The sequence below is a fragment of the Bos indicus x Bos taurus genome, chromosome 26 (genome assembly GCF_003369695.1).
Source record: "Bos indicus x Bos taurus breed Angus x Brahman F1 hybrid chromosome 26, Bos_hybrid_MaternalHap_v2.0, whole genome shotgun sequence".
Lineage (NCBI taxonomy): Eukaryota > Metazoa > Chordata > Mammalia > Artiodactyla > Bovidae > Bos > Bos indicus x Bos taurus.
The window spans coordinates 5474265-5499618 of record NC_040101.1 but is presented as its reverse complement, the minus strand read 5'-3'; the positions used below and the strand labels follow the sequence as shown (position 1 = coordinate 5499618).

Sequence of the window (25354 nt, the reverse complement as noted above, 5' to 3'; positions counted from 1 at the left end):
TCTGTGGTTATTAGCAATTTTACTATGGATTGCTTAGGAATGATTTGCTTTTTATCTACCCTACGTTGGATTCTGAGAGTTTCTTGAATTTTGGATTGTCGCTTATATTAGTTTCAACAAATTCATGGCCATTATCGCTTCTAATGTTTCATTTGTCACATTGTACCTGTCATTTTCTTCTGTAACTTCAGTTACATGTATCTGAGCTGTCTTCAATATGTCCTACGTATCTTAGCACACGTTTCTAGGTTTTCTTTCTCTTCTGTTTATTTTCCTGTTGATTGTCTTCCATTTCACTGATTCTGTTTCTAACAATGTCTAATCTCAATTTTACCCATATAATGAATTCTTTATTTTAGATATTGTATTTCGTTTCAGAATTTTCATCTTTTTTTATACATTCATTTTTCTACAAGAATTTTTTTATCTTGCCTTCTGTTTTCTCCATCTCTCTATTTTCCATATTTCCAGTTTTCTATGTTTTCCATCTTTTCTGTTTTGCAGCATAATGCTATAATGCTTATATTTATTTTGACATTCTTGTGACAAGATGTAACTACTTGCTAACTACAGTATCTTGACCACCTGGGTATCTGTTTCTGTTGTCTTTTCCTTCTTTGATTTGGCCACATGGTATTTTGCTGTGTTTAGTAGCTTGTTTGAATATGGGACTGTGAACATATACAACTGTCAAAGCCCCAGGTGATGTGATCTTCTTCTAGAGAGGACTGATCTTTTCTAGGCAGAGAAGTGGACTGAACGCTTAGGCTACAGAGGCTGTGTGTAGCCTTTGTAAGCCTCAGTCTTATGCAGTTTTCCTTTGGTTTTCCAGGGCTTTCAACGAGAGTCTGCTGTGTTATCTGGGCCCTTCTCCCTGGCATTTTTCAAACTGAGTTCTTTATCTCTGGAGACTGATAAAAACTCTACTTTGCTTTACAGATGTTTTCAGTTTGGTTTTCAGTGCCCAGCCCCATTGAGCCTTAGGAATTGGCAGATATACTGGGGCAGAGGGGGTGGAGGAGAATGGCTGAGTATATGCTAGAAACCTCCCCAAGTATTTGCACCAGTCTGTCAAACTGTGCTTAATTTTACCAGCAGGCAGAAATTCATGAGTTCATAAGTGTCATTGTTGGGTACTGTTTATACAAGCCCCTCTTTGAAAGTTTTTTGCAAAACAGATACACTAGTTTGCAATTCCCCATTTTAGACAGACTTTGTTTCCTTACAATGGAACTCATTTAAATATAAGATTACCTCTAGGGTAATTAATTATCACTTAGTTTACAAAATTTTCCATTGTACACAAGTTTTCAGGTATGGTATACTTTTAATTAGGCAGAAAGCTAGTCTATATTAATAAAACATCTGCGTTGCAGCATTTTAAAATGCAAATGTGTTGGTTTTTAGTAACACGGCAGCTTGAAGTATCTGCTAATAAATTATTTATAGATGAAACTTATTTACAATTAGCAACATGTATTTGCATGCATGGAACCAATGTACAACTTCTTTATTATCCATTTATTGAATATGTTCTACCTTTTGAATGTTTTCCCAGAACCACCAATTCTATGATGAAAGAATATCATTCAATGATAATATAGTATCATTACTCTGAGATCAAGTAATTTTTTGCATTTATTCTTACAGTGTCATTTTTGAATGATTCTGAAATCACGGTAAACTTGGTGTCTTTGTGATAGTCTGTTATTTGACATGGGTTTAAGAAACACGCGCAGAATATATGCTGAGATGTTAATAATGAGATCTCTGCGGGGCAACATTAAAGCTGGATTTCTCCCTTCTTCCTTCCTCTCTCTCCTCCTTCCCCTTTCTCTCCTTCCCTCCCTTTTTACTACATTTCTCTGGTTTTCAGACTTGTAGAATGTAGACAAAAGACAATAAATAGAGTGACTGAAGATCAGCTTCTTCAGCACGGAGGCAGACCTTCCTGGCTGCATGGTCCAGATCATGCCCTCACTGCCCAGTCCTCTGCCGTGTTCCGTGGACGCTGAGGACGTTCTGTCCCGGTCTACCTTACCAGCCCAGCGGCACCTCTAGCGTCTGTGGACGTGGGAGCAGAAGGCGGCCGTGTGCCTGTGCCCGGCCCACAGATCCCGTGTGTTCCTTTGCAGGCTCTATGAGAACAAAGGAGAGGCTGATTTCGTGGAGTCCCTGCTGCAGCTCTTCCGGTCCATCAGCGATATGATGAGCAGCGTGTCGGACCAGACCGTCCGGGTGAAGGTAGGCCCTCGGGTGCGGCAGCGCCGACTGCGTGCGGGCCGCTCTTAGACGCGGGGTTCCCCGCGGGCCCAGGAAAGCAGGGACTGCGCGTCCTACGAAACCTGGACTTACCGGGAGTGGCTTTGCAATGACCGTAATCGTGGTGCCTGTAATGGGATTCTCTTTGTTTTCTCTGTAGCTGCTCTTAAATTTTGCTACCATTGCTCTTGCTTTTTTTTCTTTAATTAAATTTGATTGTTTAAAATTTGGCTGCGCCGCTCAGCATGTGGGATCTTAGTTCTCCAACCAGGGATTCAACGCACGCCCCCTGCAGTTGAAGCATGGAGTCTTAACCGCTGGACCGCCAGGGAAGTCCCTGCCATTGCTCTTTGTCTCTCCGTGGGGAGAGGGTCTCAGTTTCCTCATGGAAGGGTGGGGAAGTGGATGAGAACAGTGTTTTTGTGTCTGTTGTCAGGGCATCTCAGTATCTGAGCGGGAGTGGGAGGCTGAGGCTGTAGGGGCCCCAGGCATCCGCCAGATCTCAGACGAAGCTGTGCCCATAGTGGTACGTCTTCGTCCTCCAGCAAGTCTGGATCCAGCCTTCCCGTGGTCCTGCTCTTCTCATCACCTCATTATCTGTTCTTGCCCTGTGGTCCTCTGTGGGATCAAGATGCCTTTATCCCAAAGGTGGGGTCTGGGTGGTCTTCAGGACATGTTAGGGGTAGAGGTGTCAGGGGGCAGGGCATGGGGGAAGCCCACAGATCAACCCAGAGCCCACACACTCCCTAGCATCCCCCTTTCTGGAAATTTCCATGTGGCTGACTTACTGCAGAAGAAGCCATGTAGTCTGCATGTGTTGCCCATGCTGATTCCTTCCGAGGACAGATCAGATCAGATCAGTCGCTCAGTCGTGTCCGACTCTTTGCGACCCCATGAATCGCAGCACGCCAGGCCTCCCTGTCCATCACCAACTCCCGGAGTTCACTCAGATTCACGTCCATCGAGTCAGTGATGCCATCCAGCCATCTCATCCTCTGTCATCCCCTTCTCCTCCTGCCCCCAATCCCTCCCAGCATCAGAGTCTTTTCCAATGAGTCAACTCTTTGCATGAGGTGGCCAAAGTACTGGAGTTTCAGCTTTAGCATCATTCCTTCCAAAGAAATCCCAGGACTGGTCTCCTTCAGAATGGACTGGTTGGATCTCCTTGCAGTCCAAGGGACTCTCAAGAGTCTTCTCCAACACCACAGTTCAAAAGCATCAATTCTTTGGTGCTCAGCCTTCTTCATAGTCCAACTCTCACATCCATACATGACCACAGGAAAAACCATAGCCTTGTCTAGGCGAACCTTTGTTGGCAAAGTAATGTCTCTGCTTTTGAATATGCTATCTAGGTTGGTCATAACTTTCCTTCCAAGGAGTAAGCGTCTTTTAATTTCATGGCTGCAGTCACCATCTGCAGTGATTTTGGAGCCCAGAAAAATAAAGTCTGACACTGTTTCCACTGTTTCCTCTCTGTTTCCCATGAAGTGATGAGACCGGATGCCATGATCTTCGTTTTCTGAATGTTGAGCTTTAAGCCAACTTTTTCACTCTCCTCTTTCACTTTCATCAAGAGGCTTTTGAGTTCCTCTTCACTTTCTGCCATAAGGGTGGTGTCATTTGCATATCTGAGGTTATTGATATTTCTCCAGGCAATCTTGATTCCAGCTTGTGTTTCTTCCAGTCCAGCGTTTCTCATGATGTACTCTGCATATAAGTTAAATAAGCAGGGTGACAATATACAGCCTTGACGTACTCCTTTTCCTATTTGGAACCAGTCTGTTGTTCCATGTCCAATTCTAACTGTTGCTTCCTGACCTGCATACAAATTTCTCAAGAGGCAGATCAGGTGGTCTGGTATTCCCATCTCTTTCAGAATTTTCGTTTATTGTGATTCTGAGGACAAGAGTCTTCCAAATGATTAACTCTTAGCTTTCGTTCCACTGCTTCCTGAAGCCTGCTGTGTTCTCATGTTCCTTTTTGAATGTTCTTTTAATGTGTCATTTCAGGAAGCATCCTTATGGCTATTGTCTTAAAACTGTTGTGGGAAAGTGGTTTCCCAGCTTTTAAGTGTCGAACAAACATGTCCATGTACTCAGGTGTGTGTTGCATTGCTGTGACCAGGGGAACCAGTGTCACTTAACGTGAGGAGTCATAACGATCCTTTCATCTCAGAGGTGATGCTGCTGTCTGGAGGAGCTGTGGTCCCTTGGCATCATTTCTGTCGTGATGTAGAGCTGGTGGTCCACAGAGAAAGCTGCATCGTGCCTATTTTCAAGTTGTGGCTTAATTATTTTGGCAACTTACTGCCTGAAAGTGAAAGTCGCTCAGTTGTCTCTGACTTTTTGGCGACCCCATGGACAGTAGCCCGCCAGGCTCCTCTGTCCATGGAATTCTCCAGGCAGGAATACTGGAGTGGTTTGCCATTTCCTTCTTCATAGAATCTTCCTATCCCAGGGATTAAACCTAGGTCTCCTACATTGCGGACAGATTCTTTACCATCTGAGCCACCAGGGAAGTCCAACTTATTGCCTAAAGCTGCCTTGTTGTCCTGAGGTTAAAATTAACAGTGTGTTTGGTACATTTACTCCTAAATCCTGTGGCATTTCGGAAAAAACAGAGGCTGGGAGTCTAAGAATAGATACAAATGACAGGAAGCCCAGAAATTCTTTTAGATTTTTGAGCCCAGAAATTCTTTTAGATTTCTAAATATACTGTTAGATTATTAACTTTGATTGGGCTTGACTTGTGTCTGCCCACCTCTCTGGATGTCAAGACATTTAGTAACTGTAGACTTGGAAGTCCTTCCTTTGGTGGGTGTTTTATTATAGGACACGGTGAATTCAGTGACGTTTGTGCACTGATGCAAGGCTTACATCTGCAAGACAGATGACTGAGTGTTGTGTGAAATGTTGCCACCCTTCTGCTAATTTTGTATTTTGTTCTTTCACAATAGGTGCTTTCTCAGCTTCCCAAAGTTAAGAATTCCCATCATGGGATCCTGTTTTTCTGTAGTTTTTAACTTTCTAAGTTTTGCTCTGTGGAAATGGAAGTACAATTGTGAGTCATCTCACGTAGAGGAATTATGAAAAAAGCCTTTCTTGGGGGTTAAACTTTGTTCCCCTGGGTGGTCCTGGTTGGCTGCTTTGATCTAGGAGGTGATCTGCAGGCACCCATTTGTGAGTCAGGAGATCAGCCTGGTCCATGCCTTCCCGGTGTCGTTCAGGGTGGCTTGATGTGACTGATCTGAGCTCCCTGCTGTCACCTCCTCAGAACTGAAGCCACCACTTCAGTTAGGAGTGAGTCAGGAGGTCAGCCTGGTCCATGCCTTCCCGGTGTCATTCAGGGTGGCTTGATGTGACCGCTCTGAGCTCCCTGCTGTCACCTCCTCAGAACTGAAGCCACCACTTCAGTTAGGAGTGAGTCAGGAGGTCAGCCTGGTCCATACCTTCCCGGTGTCATTCAGGGTGGCTTGATGTGACCACTCTGAGCTCCCTGCTGTCAACTCCTCAGAACTGAAGCCACCACTGACACCCACCTTCTGGATTCAGGTTAGCATTTTACATCTCAGTAAAGGGGGAGGCAAGAGAAGATTCAGATTATAATTAACTTCAGGAAACACACGGAATCTGCGTGGAAGTTTCAACATATATTTAGTCTAGAAGCTTCTGTCTGCACATCAGATGGCCCCTTTCACCTGCCCACAGCCGTCCCCAGACATTCTCTGCAGGCGCTTCGCGGAGCCCTCTTGGCCATCACACTTCCCCGTGTCCTCCTCCCTGTGAGCCGACCCTTGGACCTGTGGCAGGTGTCTTCTGCTTCTGTTCTCTGCTCCACCCCGCGTGCTCACTGTCTGCCTCTCCTCCAGGTATATCCCAGTGACCCTTCACCTGCGGCCTCTCCAAGCCAGACGTGGTCATCCCCTTCCATTGCTGTCTCTTCCTCTGCTCACCACGACCGTGACTACGCTGAGCCAGGTGCTCGGGTGCTCTGGATGACGTTATGGCAGCCCCTCTCTGTACCCTCTACGCCCTCGGTGCTGTGCCTGACCATCTTGTTCCCTGACTGTATTTCAGCATTTCCCCAAACTCACATCCGGCGATGGCCTTCTTTTTCTCATGAAGTCGTGATGTTCTCCAGCTGCCTGGAGAAATGGGTCAGCTTCCAGTTTCTGCTTCACAGTCAATGCAGTCAACTCTCCTAGCCTTTGGTTTTTAGAAACACAAGTAGAGCATCCCTCTGGATGCCCAGAAGCCTCTGGAAGGATGGATTCCAACAGTGGCTAGAAAGAAGCATGAACTCTAACAGCCGGAACAGCCACAGCTGATGTTCACTGATCACTTGCTGTTCTGAGTGCTTTCTTATCTTTAGCATCTTGTGTGATCCTTAAGAGTAACCCTGTTCCACGGTATGGTCATGGATTTTAGATGAAGACATCTAGAGTTATTAATGAACTTGCCCGAAGTTGTGGGACTGGGTGTATGGATGACGGAGGCCCAGATTGCCTGGTTCCAGAGCCACATTCCATTCCCCTAGAGAGTGTCCCTGGGCACCAGTGATCCCATGGATCAGAAACAGGACCCATGACCGATCATCCACATTGACAGATAGCAGGTCTGGATCATATCCTCTAGGGCTATAAAGACATCAGCTTCACTTCCCATGGAGCTTTTCATTGAAATGGATATGTCCTAAGTTTTGTTTTTGGTGGGGGTGTAAAGCAACTAAAAAACTTTGACACCGTGCCCCAGACGTTGGGTTTGTCCGAAGGAGGATAAAGGCAGTTCAGTGCGCTGGTCCTGAGGCTTCCTGAGGGGTCTCAGTGATGGCCCCCCACCCATGTTTACTGCAGGGGCTTCAGTTTCTTTACCACACGTGGATCTCAGTGCTAGATTTGGGGCATTTGGGGTGTAGCCATCAGAATTAATACAAGCACTGACATTTTAACTCCAGTCCACAAATCTTACAGCTCTGTGGGATTATCCTAGGAAAGACTACCCTGCAAACTGGGCAGTCTGCCCAGAGGATTCTCGAACCTTCTATCGAGGGCTACAGTGATACTTATCCACAGGAAAAAATGCATTGCTGTGTGTGGTGTGTGTGTGAAGCTGGAAAGTCTTTCATGCAGCAGTGCTTACCCCTTATCCCATGTGATGTATTCTGGCATTTTCTATTCTATTCTGGTATTTTTTAGTCTATTCTGAACTAATGTATTTCACTAAAAAAAATTGCTGGTTGACAGGCGCTAAATTTATTTCCTAAAGAGCAAGTGTATCTCAACCCACATTTGAAGAACACTGTTCTTTACCATCCTTTCTATTTCTTTCGCCGTCTTTCCTGTTTGGTTTCATATGAAATATTATTAGTTTTCTGTGTGTCTTCCATCGTCAAGTAAAGGCACAGGTTCCTGGCGCTCAGTGAATTTCTTGCCCAGCGTGTAGTCTGGACTGGGGCGAGGATGGATTGAATTTGAGGCCCCTGAGCTGAGCTGGGCACACAGACACCTGAGACTTTGCCGTCCTTCCAGGGGTTGTTCCTGGGGCACCAGCTTCCTCATCTCTCGCCTTTCTTGCTACTGGTGGTCCCACGTCTGCCTGGCCTTCTCAGGAAGGAAGTGTGTTGGAAATAAGCTGTACTGGCATAGTAGTAAATGCAGTTGTGGGATGGTCTTTGCCCTCCAATCAGTATGGTTTTCATTTGCTTAAAAATTAATATCTGGACTTGAAGTACACATATTTGTCTTCTATTTTATTTAAAATTTTTCCTTATCAAGAGTTTTGGCTACTTTATGTCCATTTCTAAGCTAGCATCTGGGGTTCATGACTGCTTCTCACGAACTTGTAAGTTTCATATATGTTTGCCCTCTGAAAAACTCTCTGAATGTCTTAGATCTTGATTGTGCTTGCTCAGTTTTGTCCGACTCTTTGTGACCTCAGGGACTGTAGCCTGCCAGGCTCTTCTGTCCATGGGATTCTCCAAGCAAGAATACTGGAGTGGGTTGACATTTCCTCCTCCAGGGGATCTTCCAGATCCAGGGATTGAACCCACGTTTTCTTGAGTCTCTTGAGTTGGCAGATGGGCTCTTTACCACTAGAGCCATCAGGGAAGTCCAGGAATGATGACAAACAAATAATACGATTTCCTTGCAGATGGGAAACTCAGGTTTCACAGGTTAACTGCTGACCTGTTCAGGGCCTCTGCTCTAGTAATAGCAGTTCTGCCTTGGCCCCTATTTCCCGAACCCCTCTATCTTCCACTTCATGTGCTGAATTCAAGATTTCTATAAGGATGTGAAGTCTTATCAGTTTTAAACAAATCAGGGATTTGTTGTGTCCTTGAGCTCAGTATAAATATAAAATGTGATCTTGTTAGAAAAGTGGAAAATGCCAAAAGGTCAATTAAGAAAAACAAGACTCACTGGTCTTCTCACCGCCCATAAATTACAGTGTCAGCGTGTTTTCCTTTCTAATTGTGGGCTTTTCCTCCTTACTTCGCATCGTGATGTGTCTATGATGATGTATGAGATTACATATATATGTGTACAGATATTTACAGACACATGTGAATGTTTATATATACATACTTTTACAACTCGCCTTTTATTCACATACATTTACATATATCCTTTAGTATTTTTGAAGAACATCTATTCATTTATTGATTTAATTGGAGGATAATTGCTTTACAGTGTTGTGTAAGTTTCTGTTGCACAGCAACATGAAGGAGCCAGAAGTATACACATCTCCCCTCCCTCTGGGAGCCTCCCCATCCTCCTGCTCTGGGTCATCATAGAGCGTGGAGCTGAGCTTCCTGTGCTGTATAATGCAGCTTCCCACTAGCTATCTCTTTTACACATGGTTATGTATATATGCCAATTTGCTACTCTCTCATTTTGTCCCATCTTCCCCTTCCCCCACTGTGCCCGCCATGAAGGACATCTTTTTTAAGGTTATGTTGCTTCATGGTTGTGTCATAGATTATTTTACTAGTTTTCTGCTATAGTTGGGCACTTAGATTGTTTCTAGCTTCCCTCTCCATGAACAGTGCCTCGGTAACCTCCCTGGCAGGCCCTTTCTCTATGGCAAAGAGCTTGTTCTGTCTGCTTAGCTGGGCCCATCCAGATTTCCAAATGCTCTGAAGGTCTATGAGGTCGGGAGCAGAGCTGTCAGAACTCGCTGCCCTCCCGGTGAATCTGCGCCCTTCTCACCTGGGCTGTGACTCGCTGCCTTCCCAGTGAATCTGCACCCTTCTCACCTGGGCTGTGACTCGCTGCCCTCCCGGTGAATCTGCGCCCTTCTCTCCCGGGCTGTGGTGTTCTATGTGATTGCCTGCCCTTCACACTAGAACCCAGGTTCTGTCTGGGGTTCCACTCATCCCCTGCTTCGTGGGACTGAGGACTGGACTGCAGTGTTGGGTGCCCTGGGAGCTATTTGATCCTACGGAGTCACCTGCTTACATAACCTTGGTGTCTCCGTGCAGGATTGGTGGCCAAACCAGGTAAGGAGATGAGAGTTCTGCTGAGTCCAGTTCCTTTAGCTCAGATGGTTCTGGACCCCAAGGAAGCCAGCCAGTGAGATATGGGAACCATCATAGTTGTTGTTCAGTTGCTAAGTTGTATCTGACTCTTTGTGACCCCATGGACTGCAGGACGCCAGGCTTCCCTGTCCTTCACTAGCTCCTAGAATTTGCTCAGATTCATGTTCATTGAGTCAGTGATGCTGTCTAACCATCTTATCTTTTACTATCCCCTTTTCCTTTTGCCTTCAGTCTTTCCCAGCATCAGGGTCTTTTCTAATGAGTCAGCTCTTCGCATCAGGTGGCCAAAGTACTGGAGCTTCAGCTTCAGCATCAGTCCTTCCAATGACTATTCAGGGTTGATTTCCTTTAGGATTGACTGGTTTGATCTCCTTGCAGTCCAAGTGACTCTCAGGAGTCTTCTCCAGCACCACAGTTCGAAAGCATCAATTCTTTGGTGCTTAGCCTTCTGTATGGTCCAGGTCTCACATCTGTACCTGATTACTGGAAAGACCATGGCTTTTAATATATGGACCTTTGTTGGCAAAGTGATGTCTCTGCTTTTTAATACATTGTCTAGGTTTGTCATAGCTTTCCTTCCAAGGGGCAACCATCAGAGATAAGGATGTATTCTAAATACATGAGGAGCATCAGAGCCATGCTGACCCTGGGACCATAGCTGTTTGGGCCCCAGAGGGGCTAGAGCTTCTCAGCTCCCAGTGTGTGTACACACATCACCTGGAGGTCTTGTGAAAGTGCAGATTCCCTCCTAGTCATTCCCAGGAGTGCTGCTGGTGTTGATCCTTGGCCAATCTTTGAGGTGGGCGGGGCCAGGACTCGTGCTTAGGACCATCCTGGCTGCCCCAGAGTGGAGGAGTGGGGAGTGGGAGTCTGGGCAGGTGCTGATGTTCCCCTGCAGGCTGTCTTCACCTGTGGACTAGCCCTCCGCTGCCCAATGTTCTAGACTGTTGTGATTTCACAAGTTTTCCATGTATACAGATGATAAGACACAAGTGAAGTCATGATTCACATCAAAAAAGAAGCATCAGCAGCAAGAACAAATAAAGGGAAGAAAATATTCTAGGGCATTTGCTTGGTAAACCTTTGGCTCAAAATGCTTCCAGTTGTTCATTTCCATGCTGCTTTCCAGTCTGTGGTTTCTAGACTCCTCAGAGTTCCAGAGTCTGGCTAAGTGATTTGAACTTACCCAACATGGGGGCTTCCAACTGCCTCCAATTTATAATTTGGAAAGCATTTGCCCAGTGTTGGATTTCTGGAATCTCCTTCTTGGCCAGAGTTCCTGGTGGGGAGTTCCACAATCATCTTGGCTACTGTCCTAGGAGACTTGAGAGACCACCCATGTGGGCAGACTTTGTCTGGAGCTATCTGTTGCAGACAATGTTTCCTAGCCATCTGCCTCCCCACCCCCATTGGAAGTGGGTAAGACTCTGCAGCAATAGCGGAAATGCAGCCTTAGAGGGAAGCAAGATGATTTCTGTTCTCCACTCTAATCAAACCAGCAGTTTGTATTGTTTTTCTACCTAAGTCATAGTGCATGTGCATGAGAGTTTTTAGACTTACAACCCAGATAAGATTCACTTTACCCCCTTTTATCATTATTTCATGATCTCCTTTTTGTGTTGACTTTTTACCCAAGTTATGGTGCACATGTGTGAGAGTTTTTATATCAGTTGTTACAACCTAGATACAGTTTGCTTTACTCCATTTTTATCATTGTATCATGAGTGTTTTTCCATATTAATGAGTAGTTATAATCATATATATACTGGCTCTATACCAGTTCAGAACAGATGCCTGAATTGATGTGTGTTTGTTTGCTTAATCAAATGATATTTCATCATCCTAATTTTTCCACTGTTGAATACTGCGATTTTTGCTTTTAGCATTTTAAGCCTGTTCAGTTCAGTCGCTCAGTCATGTCTGACTCTTTGCGACCCTGTGAACTGCAGCACGCCAGGCCTCCCTGTCCATCACCAACTCCTGGAGCTTACTCAGACTCATGTCCATTGAGTTGGTGATGCCATCCAACCATCTCATCCTCTGTCATCCCCTTCTCCTCCTGCCCTCAATCTTTCCCAGCATCAGGGTCTTTTCAAATGAGTCAGCTCTTCGTATCAGGTGGCCAAAGTATTGGAGTTTCAGCTTCAGCATCAGTCCTTTCAATGAATACCCAGGACTGATTTCCTTTAGGATAGACTGGTTGGATCTCCTTGCAGTAAGGGACTCTCAAGAGTCTTCTCCAACACCACAGTTCAAAAGCATCAATTCTTCTGCACTCAACTTTCTTTATAGTCCAACTCTCACATCCATACATGACCACTGGAAAAACCATAGCCTTGACTAGATGGACCTTTGTTGGCAAAGTAATGTCTCTGCTTTTTAATATGCTGTCTAGGTTGCTCATAACTTTCCGTCCAAGGAGTAAGTGTCTTTTAATTTCATGGCTGCAATCACCATCTGCAGTGATTTTAGAGCCCAGAAAAATAAAGTCAGCTACTGTTTCCACTGTTTCCCCATCTATTTGCCGTGAAGTGATGGGACCGGATGCCATGATCTTTGTTTTCTGAATGTTGAGCTTTAAGCCAACTTTTTCACTCTCCTCTTTCACTTTCATCCAGAGGCTTTTTAGTTCCTCTTCACTTTCTGCCATAAGGGTGATATTATCTGCATATCTGAGGTTATTGATGTTTTTCCTGGCAATCTTGACTCCAGCTTTTGCTTCTTCCAGCCCAGCGTTTCTCATGATATACTCTGCCTATAAGTTAAATAAGCAGGGTGACAATATAGAGCCTTGATGTACTCCTTTTCCTATTTGGAACCAGTCTGTTGTTCCATGTAGTGAACATGGAACTGTTCATGTTTAAGCCTGTAGTGAATGATTTTATTGAGTAGTTGGTGGCATTGATCTTTTGTTTAATTTTGTGATGAATTTCCTCCGTGTTGATTACCACATGTTCCTACCTCTGTCGGATTAACAGCCTTTGATTTGAGATTACAGGATTCCAGGCCCTTCCCAGCTACCTGGCCTGTCCCCTTTGATGCTCACTGGTGGAAAAGTGCTCTCTTTAGTTCTTGGCTTCAGTGCTCAGGCCGTGACGTGATTCCTTCCCCTTCCCCTTGCCTTTGGCTTTCAGGGCTCTCTCCCCTAGCTCCCTTCATCTGCACTCGGCCTCCTGTGTGTCCCCCTGGCACTGGACCAGACACAACCCCACCCTCTTCTCCTTCCACCGTTGCAGTCAGGGTTTATTCTGTGCTCTGTGAAAATGAGCAGGTCTCATGGATGGCTTTATGTGTAGCACATGTCATTTATTTACTCATTTGTTTCAGAAATTCATTTACTCATATGTTCATTCTGTGTGCCAGGCACTGGACACAGAGCATATATGACAGATGTGGGCTGTGTCCTCATGATGATTACATTTAAGTCAGTGAGACAGATATAAATTAAATCACCCAACCCATACGTGTGTAGTTGTATGGTTTTAAGCACAGCACAGACATGAATCTCTAATTTGAGATTGTCTTGCGTCCTGTTGAGGGAAGTAAGGGATAGGATGACAAGGCGTATCAGGGGTTAGGGTTAGGGTTAGGTGGGAGGTTGTTTCAAGGAAGGTTTGACTTCCCTGTGGCTCAGATGGTAAAGCATCTGCCTACAGTGCAGGACACCCGGGTTCAATCCCTGGGTTGGGAAGATCTCCTAGAGAAGGAAATGGCAACCCCTCCAGTATTCTTGCCTGGAAAATCCCATGGACGGAGGAGCCTGGTAGGGCTACAGTCCATGGGGCTGCAAAGAGCTGGACACAACTGAGCAACTTCACTTTCCTTTCAGGAGTGAAAGAGGCACTAGGTGGGGGAACATGTCCTGGGTTCCCCCAGGAAGAGCAGCCTGGAAGGTCTTTGCTGCTTTCAAGGACTGGCCGTACGATCAGCAGTTGTGGGTGGACAGATGGGTCGTGAGGCCAGGTGGGATGTTGGGAGAGCGTAGGGAAGCAGGTGAGCATGTGAGGGCAGAGCCCTGTGGTCCCACTCAGGATCCATGGACGCCACAGGAAAGGTCATGCTCAGGCCTGACTTGGCTTCTCAAAGGGCCATTTGACTGCTGTCTACAGAAGGGATGGGGGCAGCCGTGATAAGGTGAGAGGCTGACATCAGGTCTGGGTGATTGATCCTGCGTGGGGCTGGACTACAGTGAGGTCCTCAACACTGTTGACACCCAGGGCCCATCCTTCTTGGCTGTGGCGCTGTCTTGCACACCAGAGTTATTTAGCAGAATCTCTGGCCTCTACACACTATATGCAGTTCCTCGAATAACGACCAGAGATGTGTCTGGACATTGGTAAGTGTCTCCTGGGGTGGGGGTTGGGGGCAAAATGGCCTGTGGCTGAGACATTGGGTTCCTGGATTGGTGACGAGTGTTGAGAGGAGGGTTGAGACTTGCTGGTGTCGTTTACAGACTGTGGTGGTGGCTCTGATGTGGGAGGTGAGAAAAAGCAGAGGGGGTGTCATCTCCCAAATCTTTAGCTTAAGCTACTGTGTGATGGAGAGACAGGGCTTCCTTGGTGGCGCAGTGGTCAAGAATCTGCCTGCTGATGCAGGAGATGCAGCTTCGATACCTGGGTTGGGAAGATCCTCTATAGGAGGAAATGGCCACCCACTCCAGTATTCTTGCCTGGAGAATCCCATGGACAGGGGAGCCTGGCGGGCTGTAGTCCACAGGGTCTCAAAGAGTTGGACACGACTGAGCATGCAGGCGTGATGGAGAGACATCTTAAGAAACGGTGAAGGTTCTACAATATGTAGACGTTGAGGGTAGGCTTCTCCTGAGACCCTGCTTGAAAGTTATCTCTTTCTTAGAGCCACTGTGTTAGTAACTTTGCCTGACTCCATTGTGGGAAATGGGTTCCTGGGCAGCTTTCATGTGCTGATAATTTATTTACATGCTTTTGCGTGGGTATCCCTCTGCCATTTCTAACTGCACGGCCATCGTTTAGGACCGGCCTCTCATTTTCTGATTCTCTTTAGGCAGTGTCCAGTTTCCACCCTTTGTCTCCTGTCTCCTTAGTGGTGCTGCTGGCTGGGTGACTGGAGGTGCTTATGTAGATAGAGAGCCTGTTGCTTTAGATGCTTGGCTCCATTCAGTTCAGTCGCTCAATTGTGTCTGACTCTTTGCGACCCCATGGACCACAGCACGCCAGACCTCCCTGTCCATCACCAACTCCTGGAGTTTACCCAAACTCATGTCCTTTGGTGTGGTGATGCCATCCAACCATCTCATCCTCTATTGTCCCCTTCTCCTCCTGCCTTCAATCTTTCCCAGCTGCAGGGTCTTTTCAAATGAGTTCGTTCTTCACATCAGGTGGCCAAAAGGAAAGTACCAAACCCAGACTCCCATAGGCTTTGGATAGAGCTTATCTGATGCTTCTGTTCAGGTGGATTAGGGACCAGGAGATAATCCTAATCCCTTCCATTTGGGGAGCACTCTCCCTCATCAGAACCTTTCCATGCATGTCATCACTTATGATGCTCCCAGCACCACCATGGTGCCCAATCAAAGTGATAACGAAAAGGCATCAGAAAGGGAGGGGAGAAAACACGATCATGTAAAGTCACTGCGTTTTAAAAGCAGAGTCATTGTCGGAAACATTTGGAGCCCAGGTCCACTGACTCTTCTCTGGGATCTTCACATTGATTGCGGCTGTCCCTTGGGGCTCCTCCTGAGATTTTTGTTCTAGGAAAAATGAGGGAGTTTTAAATGGAGTCTAAAGCAGTCTGACCCATCTAAACCTAGGTCTCCCAGTAAACTGAAGACACAGGGTCTCCTGTGTACCTTGCTTGTCGACTGCTTTTTATTCAAGTGTTTTACAAACACTTGAATGTGTTTGTAGGTTTTTACTGAGTTTCTGTGGATGGTAGCCCCTTTTAATTGCAAATAACATAAACCTCAAACAAGAGCTAAGTAAATGGCAAGATATTCCAGTTCTTGGGTAAGAAGACTGAATATTTTTAAGGTGTTGGGTCTTTCCAGCTTGATCTGTAGACTCCATGTCATCCCAAGTCAAAAATTTCAGCAAGTTACTGTTTTGCTGTTGACAAATTGATTTTAAAGGGACACCAGAAGCAGAAGACCCAGAATATTCCACTCTGTTCTAAAGGAGAACATCAGAGGACTGACACTCTGTGACTTCAGGACTTACTGAAAAGCTGCAGTAGTCTAAATGTATAAACTCAATTCATATTCACTTCAGAAAGAAGGACAGTAACTGATTCATGTCATTGGGTAGGTCAAGGCTTTGGTCATGACTGTGCCCAAGGAGGGGCTGAAAGACGTCCTCGCTTTTGGAGACTTCCTTGGTGGTTCAGTGGTTGTCTCCTGCTTCTACTGCAGAGGGTGTGAGTTCAACCTCTGGTCAGGGAACTAAGATTCCACATGCCGCGTAGAGTGCCTCCCCCGCCCCCGCCACCCAGAAGAAAAGAAATCCTTGCTCTTGGCTCAGTGGCTTCCCAGGTGGCTCAGTGGTATAAAATCGACCTGCCCATGAAGGAGACACAGGTTTGATCCCTGGGTCAGGAAGATCCCCTGGAGTAGGAAATGGCAACCCACTGCAGTATTCTTGCCTGGGAAATCCCATGGACAGAGGAGTCTGGCAGGCTATAGTTTATGGAGTCGCAAAAGAGACAGACACAACTCAGCTACTGAGCACCCATGCACACAGGCTCAGTACTCTCTTCTCTCTATTTGAGGGAAGAATGGCCACCACTAGTCTGAGGCTTGTATTTTTTCTTACTATTTATAATCCTAGAAGACCCAGATTGTCTAGCTTTTCAAGGCTAAAATTATCTTCAGAAAGACCCCCTCATTAACCTTCCTCCTGTAAAGGAGGGACCATCCCTGGAAGGAAAACACTCAAGGAGGTTGAAAGAGAAGTAGAGGGTTCCTGCTGCAAAGAGTGGAGAGAGAGGGATAAAGCAGCCAGCAGGGGGGTTGACCTGACATTGGTGAGTGTAGCTGAAGCCAATTCTAATTTGTGACTTTGTAAAATGGTTTCTGTAGCTATTCTCCAGACCTGTCTACTGGGCTGATGGAAAGGGTACTTAAAGCCCTCATTTAGGTTTGGTGTTCCAACCTGCATGCCAAGTAGCCCAGGCTGAGACCTGAGAAGAGATCAGCCCTTAAATATGCCCAGGAAGAATTTTACTGAGAAACAAGTTGGCTAGTGCTAGAGCATTAGAAAGTATGAAAAAATAAATTCATAATTGAGTTTAAAAAATGATCAGCTCCATTATATCAAATAATTTCAAAGTTTCATTAAAGCCATTTTTCAGAACTTTATGATGGAATAAATTACTTTCGTGTGTGTATGGATGAAATCTTGGACTAGATGTTGAATTTTAAAAGCTCTCAAGTAGTTAACACTGGTATGTAGTTAATATGGGAGCTGGGGAGTGGGAAGTTCACATCCGTGCCTGGGGAATCCCATGGACAGAGGGGCCTGGTGGGCTATGCTCCACAGGGTCACAAAGGGTCGGACGTGACTGAAGCAACTTAGCATGCACGCAAAGTCACATCTGAGTTTTTTCAGGAATTTACGCAGGGATAGAGTTGTCCTGTGGAGAAGGGAATGGCAACCCCCTCTAGTATTCTTGCCTGGAGAATCCCATGGACAGTGGAGCCTGGCAGGCAACAGTTTATGGGGTCACAAGAGTCAGACATGACTTAGTGACGAAACCATAACCAGAGTTGTCCTGGGAGGGAGGGTCAGTCCTTGAATTTCCCTTCTTCAGCCCATGGCTTTTCTGTGATATTCCCAAATCAGTTTATAAGTTACACTGTAAACTTTAGAATCCAGTGCCAGGCAGACCAATTTTGATGAGAAGCTGAGCAGTATTATTCTCTATGAACTGTGAATGTGACAGTTTTATAATTCAAGGAGAATTATTTTTCCCTTGGGAAATCCTACACATCCAATATGGTACATTGAATTAGGGGCGCGGTAAAGGAAAGAGAAGGCTATAAAAGGCATATCTTATTAAAATCAAGCAGCTTTCATTCCTGCCTGTGTAACCTGTAGATACAGTGATTGATTCTTAGTTAGACTTGCTAATTTTTTTTGAAGCATAAATTGTCTTCTCTCCAATGTGATTAAGGAAGAGCAGCACTTCTCATCATCTGATTAAATAAAATGTAACTAAAGTGCAATTAATTTTGGAAAATGAGATTTTCATAGAATTCCAGGAAATACACATTGTGGCATTACACATTTTATAGGGTCACCACTCAAGATTAAGTACAGAGGTGCTATGACTGAGAAATTAGGTGACTGCCAAGTCCTTTCATTATTTTTCTTTTAAATGATTCATTTTAAGTTAAAAAAAAATACTATTCTTGCTGCTATTTGTCAGGCGGATCATCTGGTTGGTTCCTGGTGGGTCATGGCTCTTGTGATGTGTTCCCATCAATGCGTCCTTCAGGGGAGCAGCACTGTGGCTCCATCCCCCTTGACAATCACTTTGCTGATTTATGTGGTCTACCCGTCGGCCCCTTCTTCTTTCTGCCATATTTTTTTTGGGACATGAAGACAAACCACTGGTTCAGCAGAGTTCCATGTTATAAGATTTGTTTACTGCAATTTCCCCTTTAGGTGTGTCTTGGATATGTGTCAGGTACTTACCCCTTCTCGTTTCCCGTGTTCCTACAATTTCCTCTACAATCGGAGGTACCCCCAGGGCAGCCAGCAACGCTGTGTTGCAGTGATCTGGGGTGGGAGCTGAGTGTTTTTTGTGCTTCATTGTTAAAACTTTTTCTCACACACAGTCTTGAGTCAACAGAAACTAGAAGACTATTTTTAAATGAAAATTTCATTTCTTTATTTTGATTGCTTCTCAAAGACAGGTAACAACAAAAGAGTCTGCTAAGTCACTTCAGTCGTGTTCGACTCTGTGTGACCCCATAGACGGCAGGTCACCAGGCTCCCCCGTCCCTGGGATTCTCCAGGCAAGAACACTGGAGTGGGTTGCCATTTCCTTCTCCAATGCGTGAATGTGAAAAGTGAAAGTGAAGTCGCTCAGCCCTGGCTGTCTCTTTGCGACCCCATGGACTGCAGCCTACCAGGCTCCTCCGTCCATGGGATTTTCCAGGCAGGAGTACTGGAGTGGGGTGCCATTGCCTTCTCCGAACAAAAGAGGAAAGTCCTCTAAAATAATACACATAAATCTACTGCTGTGCGGTTACTCACTGTCAGCCACTTGGTCATGATCTTGTCTGAATTCTTTATGTTTCTATAAGGATTATGCATGTGATTTACAATAAGCCGGTGATAAATACCTGGCCAGTGCCGTTCCCTGCTTGGTTTCCTCACACAGTGTGTTTGAACTTCTTTTCACAGAGTAGGTGATACCATCCTGTTGCAGAGAGACTTGCTGGTTGGACCAAACCAGTATCCAACGAGATGCTGACAAATTCAGAACTACTGAGACTTCCCTGGTTGTCCAGTGGTTAAGACTCTGCCTTCCAATGCAGGGGGTACAGGTTCGATTCCTGGTCGAGCAGCTAAGATCCCATATGCCTTGGTACCAGAAAAGACAAAAACATAAAATAACAGAAGCAATACTATAACAAATTCAATAGAGACCTTAAAAGTGAAGTGAAGTGAAGTTGCTCAGTCGTGTCCGACTCTTTGTGACCTCATGGACTGTAGCCTACTACGCTCCTCTGTCCATGGGATTTTCTAGGCAAGAGTACTGGAGTGGGTTGCCATTTCCTTCTCCAGAGGATCTTCCTGACCCAGGGATCGAACCCAGGTCTTCCTCACTGTAGGCAGATGCTTTACCGTCTGAGCCACCAGGGAAGTCCAAGATCTTAAAAGTAGTTCATGTCAAAAACTAATCTTAAAAAAAAAAGGAATTAATTGATGTTACATGACACCAAAAAGCTCAACCAAAATAATCAGCAGTGATCATTAACGAAAAGCAAAGAACCAGAAAGCAGGGGTCTTGGGGTAAACCTCAACAGGGATCTTGGAATTTAAGGCCTAAGGCAGTGTCCCCTGCTCCTGGTGTGGGGAGGATGTGCAGGTGTTTCTGCAGCTCTGCAGCAGCCCTGGTTTTCCCTAACGACCTCCAGGTCCCGGAGGCCCTTCCGTTTCCCTTGGCCCTCTTCTTGGTCCTGGGGATGCCTCTGGTGCCTACTCCACCTGGGTCCTGCCTCTCCTGATGGGCACCAGCCCCGCCCACTGCTCCCAGCCCCACCCACTGCTCCTCAGCCCCGCCCCTGCCCTCAACCCCACCCACTGCTCCCAGCCCCGCCCCTTCCCTCAACCCCACCCACTGCTCCCAGCCCCGACCACTGACCTTCAACCACGCCCGCTGCCCCATAGCCGGCTTCCTCATCTTCCTGCTGGTCCAGCTGCTTTCTTTGTTCTTCTTGGGGGTATTCCAGGTTGAGATTGCTCCTGCTTGTTTCTCTGTGGGCACAGAACTTCTTCAAAGACTCCAGTACTTCCCTCTCTGCCTTCTTGCCTGGAGTCTTAGTCTTGAAGTCGGGTAGGTACGTGTAGCCTGTGTGTCCACAGTATGGATGGACCTAGTGCCTCTGTTAGGAGAGGGCAGGAGGATTAATCTTGGGGAAGAAAATGTTTCAGTAACTTAAACATCTGTGTAGTGTTTGCCTAATGTTTATTAAGTTCTTACTGAGAAAACAACCGTGAGTGATTCTCTAGGTCTGCTTTAGATGTTGTGATCTTCATGATGTTACTGTCAGATTTAGTATTTTAATATACATGTGCTTTTGACACGAATGCAGAGATGGTGTGGATTTGATCGCTTGACTTTATATTGTTGTCGTTGTTCAGTTCCCTCAGTCTTGTCTGACTCTTTGTGACCCCATGGACTGCAGCATGCCAGGCTTCTCTGTCCTTCACTATCTCCTGGAGCTTGCTCAAACTCATGTCCATTGAGTCAGTGATGCCATCCAACCATCTCATCCTCTGTCATCCCTTTCTTTTCCTGCCTTCAATCTTTCGCAGCATCAGGGTCTTTTCTAATGAATTGGCTCTTCGCATCAGGTGGCCCAACTATCGGAGCTTCAGCTTCAGCATCAGTCCTTCCAATGAATATTCAGGATTGGTTTCCTTTATGATTGACTGATTTGATCTCCTTGCAGTCCACGGGACTCTCAAGAGCCTTCTCCAACACCACAGTTCAAAAGCATTGATTCTTTGGCACTCAGTCTTCTTTATGGTCCAACTCTCACATCCATACCTGACTACTGGAAAAACCATAGCTTTGACTAGACAGAGCTTTGTTGGCAAAGTAATGTCTCTGCTTTTTGATATGATGTCTAGGTTGGTCATAGTTTGTCTTCCAAAGAGCAAGGATCTTTTAATTTCATGACTGCGGTCACCATCTGCAGTGATTTTGGAGCCCAAGAAAATAAATTCTGTCACTCTTTCCATTGTTTCTCCATCTATTTGCCATGAAGTGATGAGAACAGATGCCACGATCTTAGTTTTTTGAATGTTAAGTTTTAAGCCAGCTTTTTCAGTCTTCTCTGTCACTTTCATCAAGAGGTTCTTTGGTTCCTCCTCGCTTTCTGCCATAAGGGTGTTGTCATCTGCGTATCTGAGGTTATCGATATTAGGAGTTTATGAAATGCTTATTTGGTGCCAGCTGTGGATTTGGACTGGCCCAAGGCTGTGAGGGATATACACGGAACGGTGTAGCTTGCTGTCTGCAGTTTAGGAAAGTAGTTCACGTGTGCCTGTGAGCTTAGTCATGTCCGACTGTGTGCAACCCCATGGACTATAGCCCGCCAGGCTCCTCTTCCATGAGATTCTCCAGGCAAGAATACTGGAGTGGGTTGCCCTTTCCCTCCCCTAGGGATCTTCCTGTCCCAGGGATCAAACCTGCATCTCTTGCATCTCCTCCATTGGCAGATGCGTTCTTTACTAGCTGAGTCACCAGGGGAGCCCGAGGAAAGCAGGTATTTTGGTTCCCCAGAATAGGTAACAGATGAGGTGATGTGTTATTGCAGCATTGGGTATCCAGATAGGAGCCTGCAAGCCAGACAAGGACCCAGAGAAAGTGGAGGTGGCCTGAGATCACCAGATAAGGCATGATCAGAGCAGGCAGGGCTGGTTCAGAGCTCTAAGGGTTGGAGGGAGTAGAGATGGGTGAACATTCCAGAGAGGAGGCAGAGGGTGACAACGGGAGGGAGAACAAGAAGGAGGAGAAGGTGGAGATGGCAGGAATGATGGTGTTTAGGGAATACAGCATCCCAGGAGCCGAGTGCTGAGCTGCCTTGGGAGCAGGGGGTTAGGCAGCCGTGGTCCCATCCCAGGGCCTCAGAGCTGAGAAGATGAATGCGGTCCTGTTCTGATAACCAGACAGTTATCTCTGAGATTCTGACCTGACTCCCTCAGCACTGCCATATAGATTTATTTTTTAATCTAAAAAAAAAATAAAATTTTTATCTAAAAAAAAAAATTCTTGTACTTTTAGAAAAGGCCAGGATTTCCCAAGGAAGCAATAGAGGTAAAAGAAAAAAAAAGGACTTTCCCCCACAAGGGTCTCTCAATATGAAAATTACACAAGTTCTTAGAAATTTTACCTCAGAGAATTCTTTGTTCTTTTAGTTGTGTCGTGGGGTACTTTTTTTTTTTTTCATTTGTTTTTTAAAGTCATATGTTTTTAATAGAAAAAAAGAAGTTTCCCTGGAATCTTGTAAGTCCATTGAGAGCCCTACCAGGGACTAGTGACTGTCTGTCCAGGGAAGCCACTGGGATGTGTAGGCAAGACTCCTGTCTTTCACCCAGGGTGCTCCCTTCACTTGGAGAGGTTATGTCCTGTGTATGTGACATGAGCTTCTTGATGAAGGTGAAAGAGGGGAGTGGAAAAGCTGGCTTAAAACTCAACATTCAAAAAACGAAGACCATGGCATCTGGTCCTATCACTTCATGGCAAATAGATGGGGAGATAATGGAAACAGTGGCTCCAAAATCACTGCAGATGGTGACTGCACCCGTGAAATTAAGACGCTTCTCCTTGGAAGAAAAGCTGTGACCAACCTATACAGTATATTAAAAAGCAGAGACATTACTTTGCTGACAAAGGTCCATATAGTCAAAGCTATAATTTTTTCCAGTAGTCAGGTACGGATATGAGAGGTGGACCATAAAGAAGACTGAGCACCAAAGAACTGATCTTTTGAACTGTGGTGCTGGAGAAGACTCTTGAGAGTCCCTTGGACTGCAAGGAGATCAAACCAGTCAATCCTAAAGAAAATCAGTCCTGAATATTCATTGCAAGGACTGATCCTGAAGCCGAAGCTCCAATATTTTGCCCACATGATGTGAAGAACTGACTCATTGGAAAAGACTCTGATGCTGGACAAGATTGAGGGCAGGAGGAGAAGCGGGTGATGGAGATTGAGATGGTTGGATGGCATCACCGACTCAATGGACATGAGTATGAGCAAACTCCAGGAGATGGTGAAGGACAGGGAAGCCTGGCATGCTGCAGTCCATGGGGTCGCGAAGAGCCAGGCACAACTTAGCGACTGAACAAATCAATGTGAAATGTATTTATAGAAAATCACGACCTTTTCCCAAGTGAGTCGTCTTTGCTAGTGGATGTGACATGTCATGTCCTGATTGTTTTTTTGTTTTGTTTTGTTTTTCATTTCAAAAAAAACATGTCAGGACAATACAAATGAAAAAACATGGCATGTCTTGATTCATCGTGTGATGTAAAGACGGCTCTGTGCTCCATCTTCTTTGCTCCTTGGCTCCTATCCCTGTCCGGGACCTTTGCAGCCCATCAGCCTACCCTGCAGGCTTTTTGCTCTCCTTTTCTGCCAACAACTTCCACACTGCCAAGCCTTTCCCTTCTTGGTGGAGTGGAGAGAACACTGCATTAGGAGGAGACACTATTTCACCCAGAAAATGGTGGAAGCTGTGTTATTGAGGCATGAAGGTTTAGACTGTTTCTCATGTATTAGACTGCACCAACTTTCCATGTATGAGCTATTTGTGTGGAATAGCTTCTTCATCCTTTTATTTTCAACCTTTCTTTGCTCTTTTATTTATGTAGTTTTTCCCAGCCTGAAACCTTTGTCTTTTATTTGGAGTATTCTATCTACTTACTTTATTTTGTTTTCGTTTTGTTTACAATCCTTTAATCAAAAGCTGAATTTTACATTGGGGCATAATTCATACATGCTGAAATGCACAAATGTGATGTGTCCAGCTTACTCCGGTTTTGAGAAATGATTGCGTCATGCAACCCACACCTCCATCAAAATAAAGAACTTTCTCACCACCAGTTTTGTACACTGGGTATGTTGACTGATGGTCTTGGGTGCATTTCTGTTTTTCTCTCTGCAGTCTGAACCTCTCAATCCCATTTGCCTCAGCAGCTCTGGTTCTTTTAAACAGAAACTTTTTAAAACCACTTTAAAAAAAAATGAGAGTGTAGTTCATTTACGATGTCCTACATGTTTCAGATATACAGCAGAGTGGTTCAGTTATACATACATGTACGCGTGTGTTCTAAATCGCTTCAGTTGTGTCCGACTCTTTGCGACCCTTTGGACTGTAGCTCGCCAGGCTCCTCTGTCCATGGAATTCTTCAGGCAAGAATACTGGAGTGGGTTTCCATGCCCTCCTCCAGGGGAATCTTCCCAACCCAGGGACCCAACCCATGCCTCTTACATCTCCTGCATTGGCAGGTGGGTTCTTTACCACTAGCACCACCTGGGAAGCCCATGTATATTCTTTTACAGATTCTTTTCCATTATGGATTGTTACAAGTTCTGAATATAGTTCCCTGCACTATATAGTAGATCCTTCTTGTTTATCTGTTTTATGTATAGAGGTGTGGGTATGTAAATCCCAGTCTTCTAATTCCCTTTGGTAAGTGTATGTATGTTTTCTATATTGTAAATTTATTTCTCTTCACTCCTCCGAGTTTTCTTATTCCATCTGTAAAATAAAGGGAAAGGGTTTAGCCTGTACTTTCTTGTTCTGTCTCCATTTCCAGCCGGTGATCTTCTCTCCAGAAATGACCACCTCTTTAAATTGGACCATGAACACCAAGGCAAACTTTGGATAGGCTGAAAGGTCAAATACCATCCTCAGCTTGCACTGGGGCATGTTTTTTTTAAAGTGTATACAGACATGGATGTTTAAAAGAAGTCAGCTGAGTGTGTAATATGGTAGTCAGTCCTTTAGAAGTGCTTTGTCTTTGTATTTTAAACTAATCAGAGCTCCAAAATTACTATACCAGTTGTGCAGCTTTTGCCTAGCTCATGATTTTTGACACTGTGGTAAGTTTAGTGGAGCAAAGTCTCATTCACACCCCACTCATGCATAATTTGGGATAATTAAGGCAGTGCTGGGCTGCCATTCACCTTTTCCAGCAGGAAAATGAAGCTTTACCAGATGAATCCGTATTGCGAGTGGGATTAGGTCCCTGATGGTGGGCGTATACCTCCCCAGAGAATAGCATCTTTTTTCGGTATGGCAGTGTACATCAGTCCTCAACTCTTCTTTCCACCTGATTT

At 45.3% G+C, this 25354-nt stretch overlaps 1 protein-coding gene across 2 annotated transcripts in view; it reads left to right on the top strand.

Moving 5' to 3' along the window:
• DOCK1 (dedicator of cytokinesis 1) overlaps positions 1–25354 on the top strand; it is a 554660-nt gene that overhangs the window by 126396 nt on the left and 402910 nt on the right. For both annotated transcript variants that reach the window (XM_027528650.1, XM_027528651.1), the window contains exon 23: positions 2136–2244. In XM_027528650.1, the coding sequence (XP_027384451.1) occupies positions 2136–2244 (109 nt within the window). The remainder of the gene's footprint in view (positions 1–2135; positions 2245–25354) is intronic.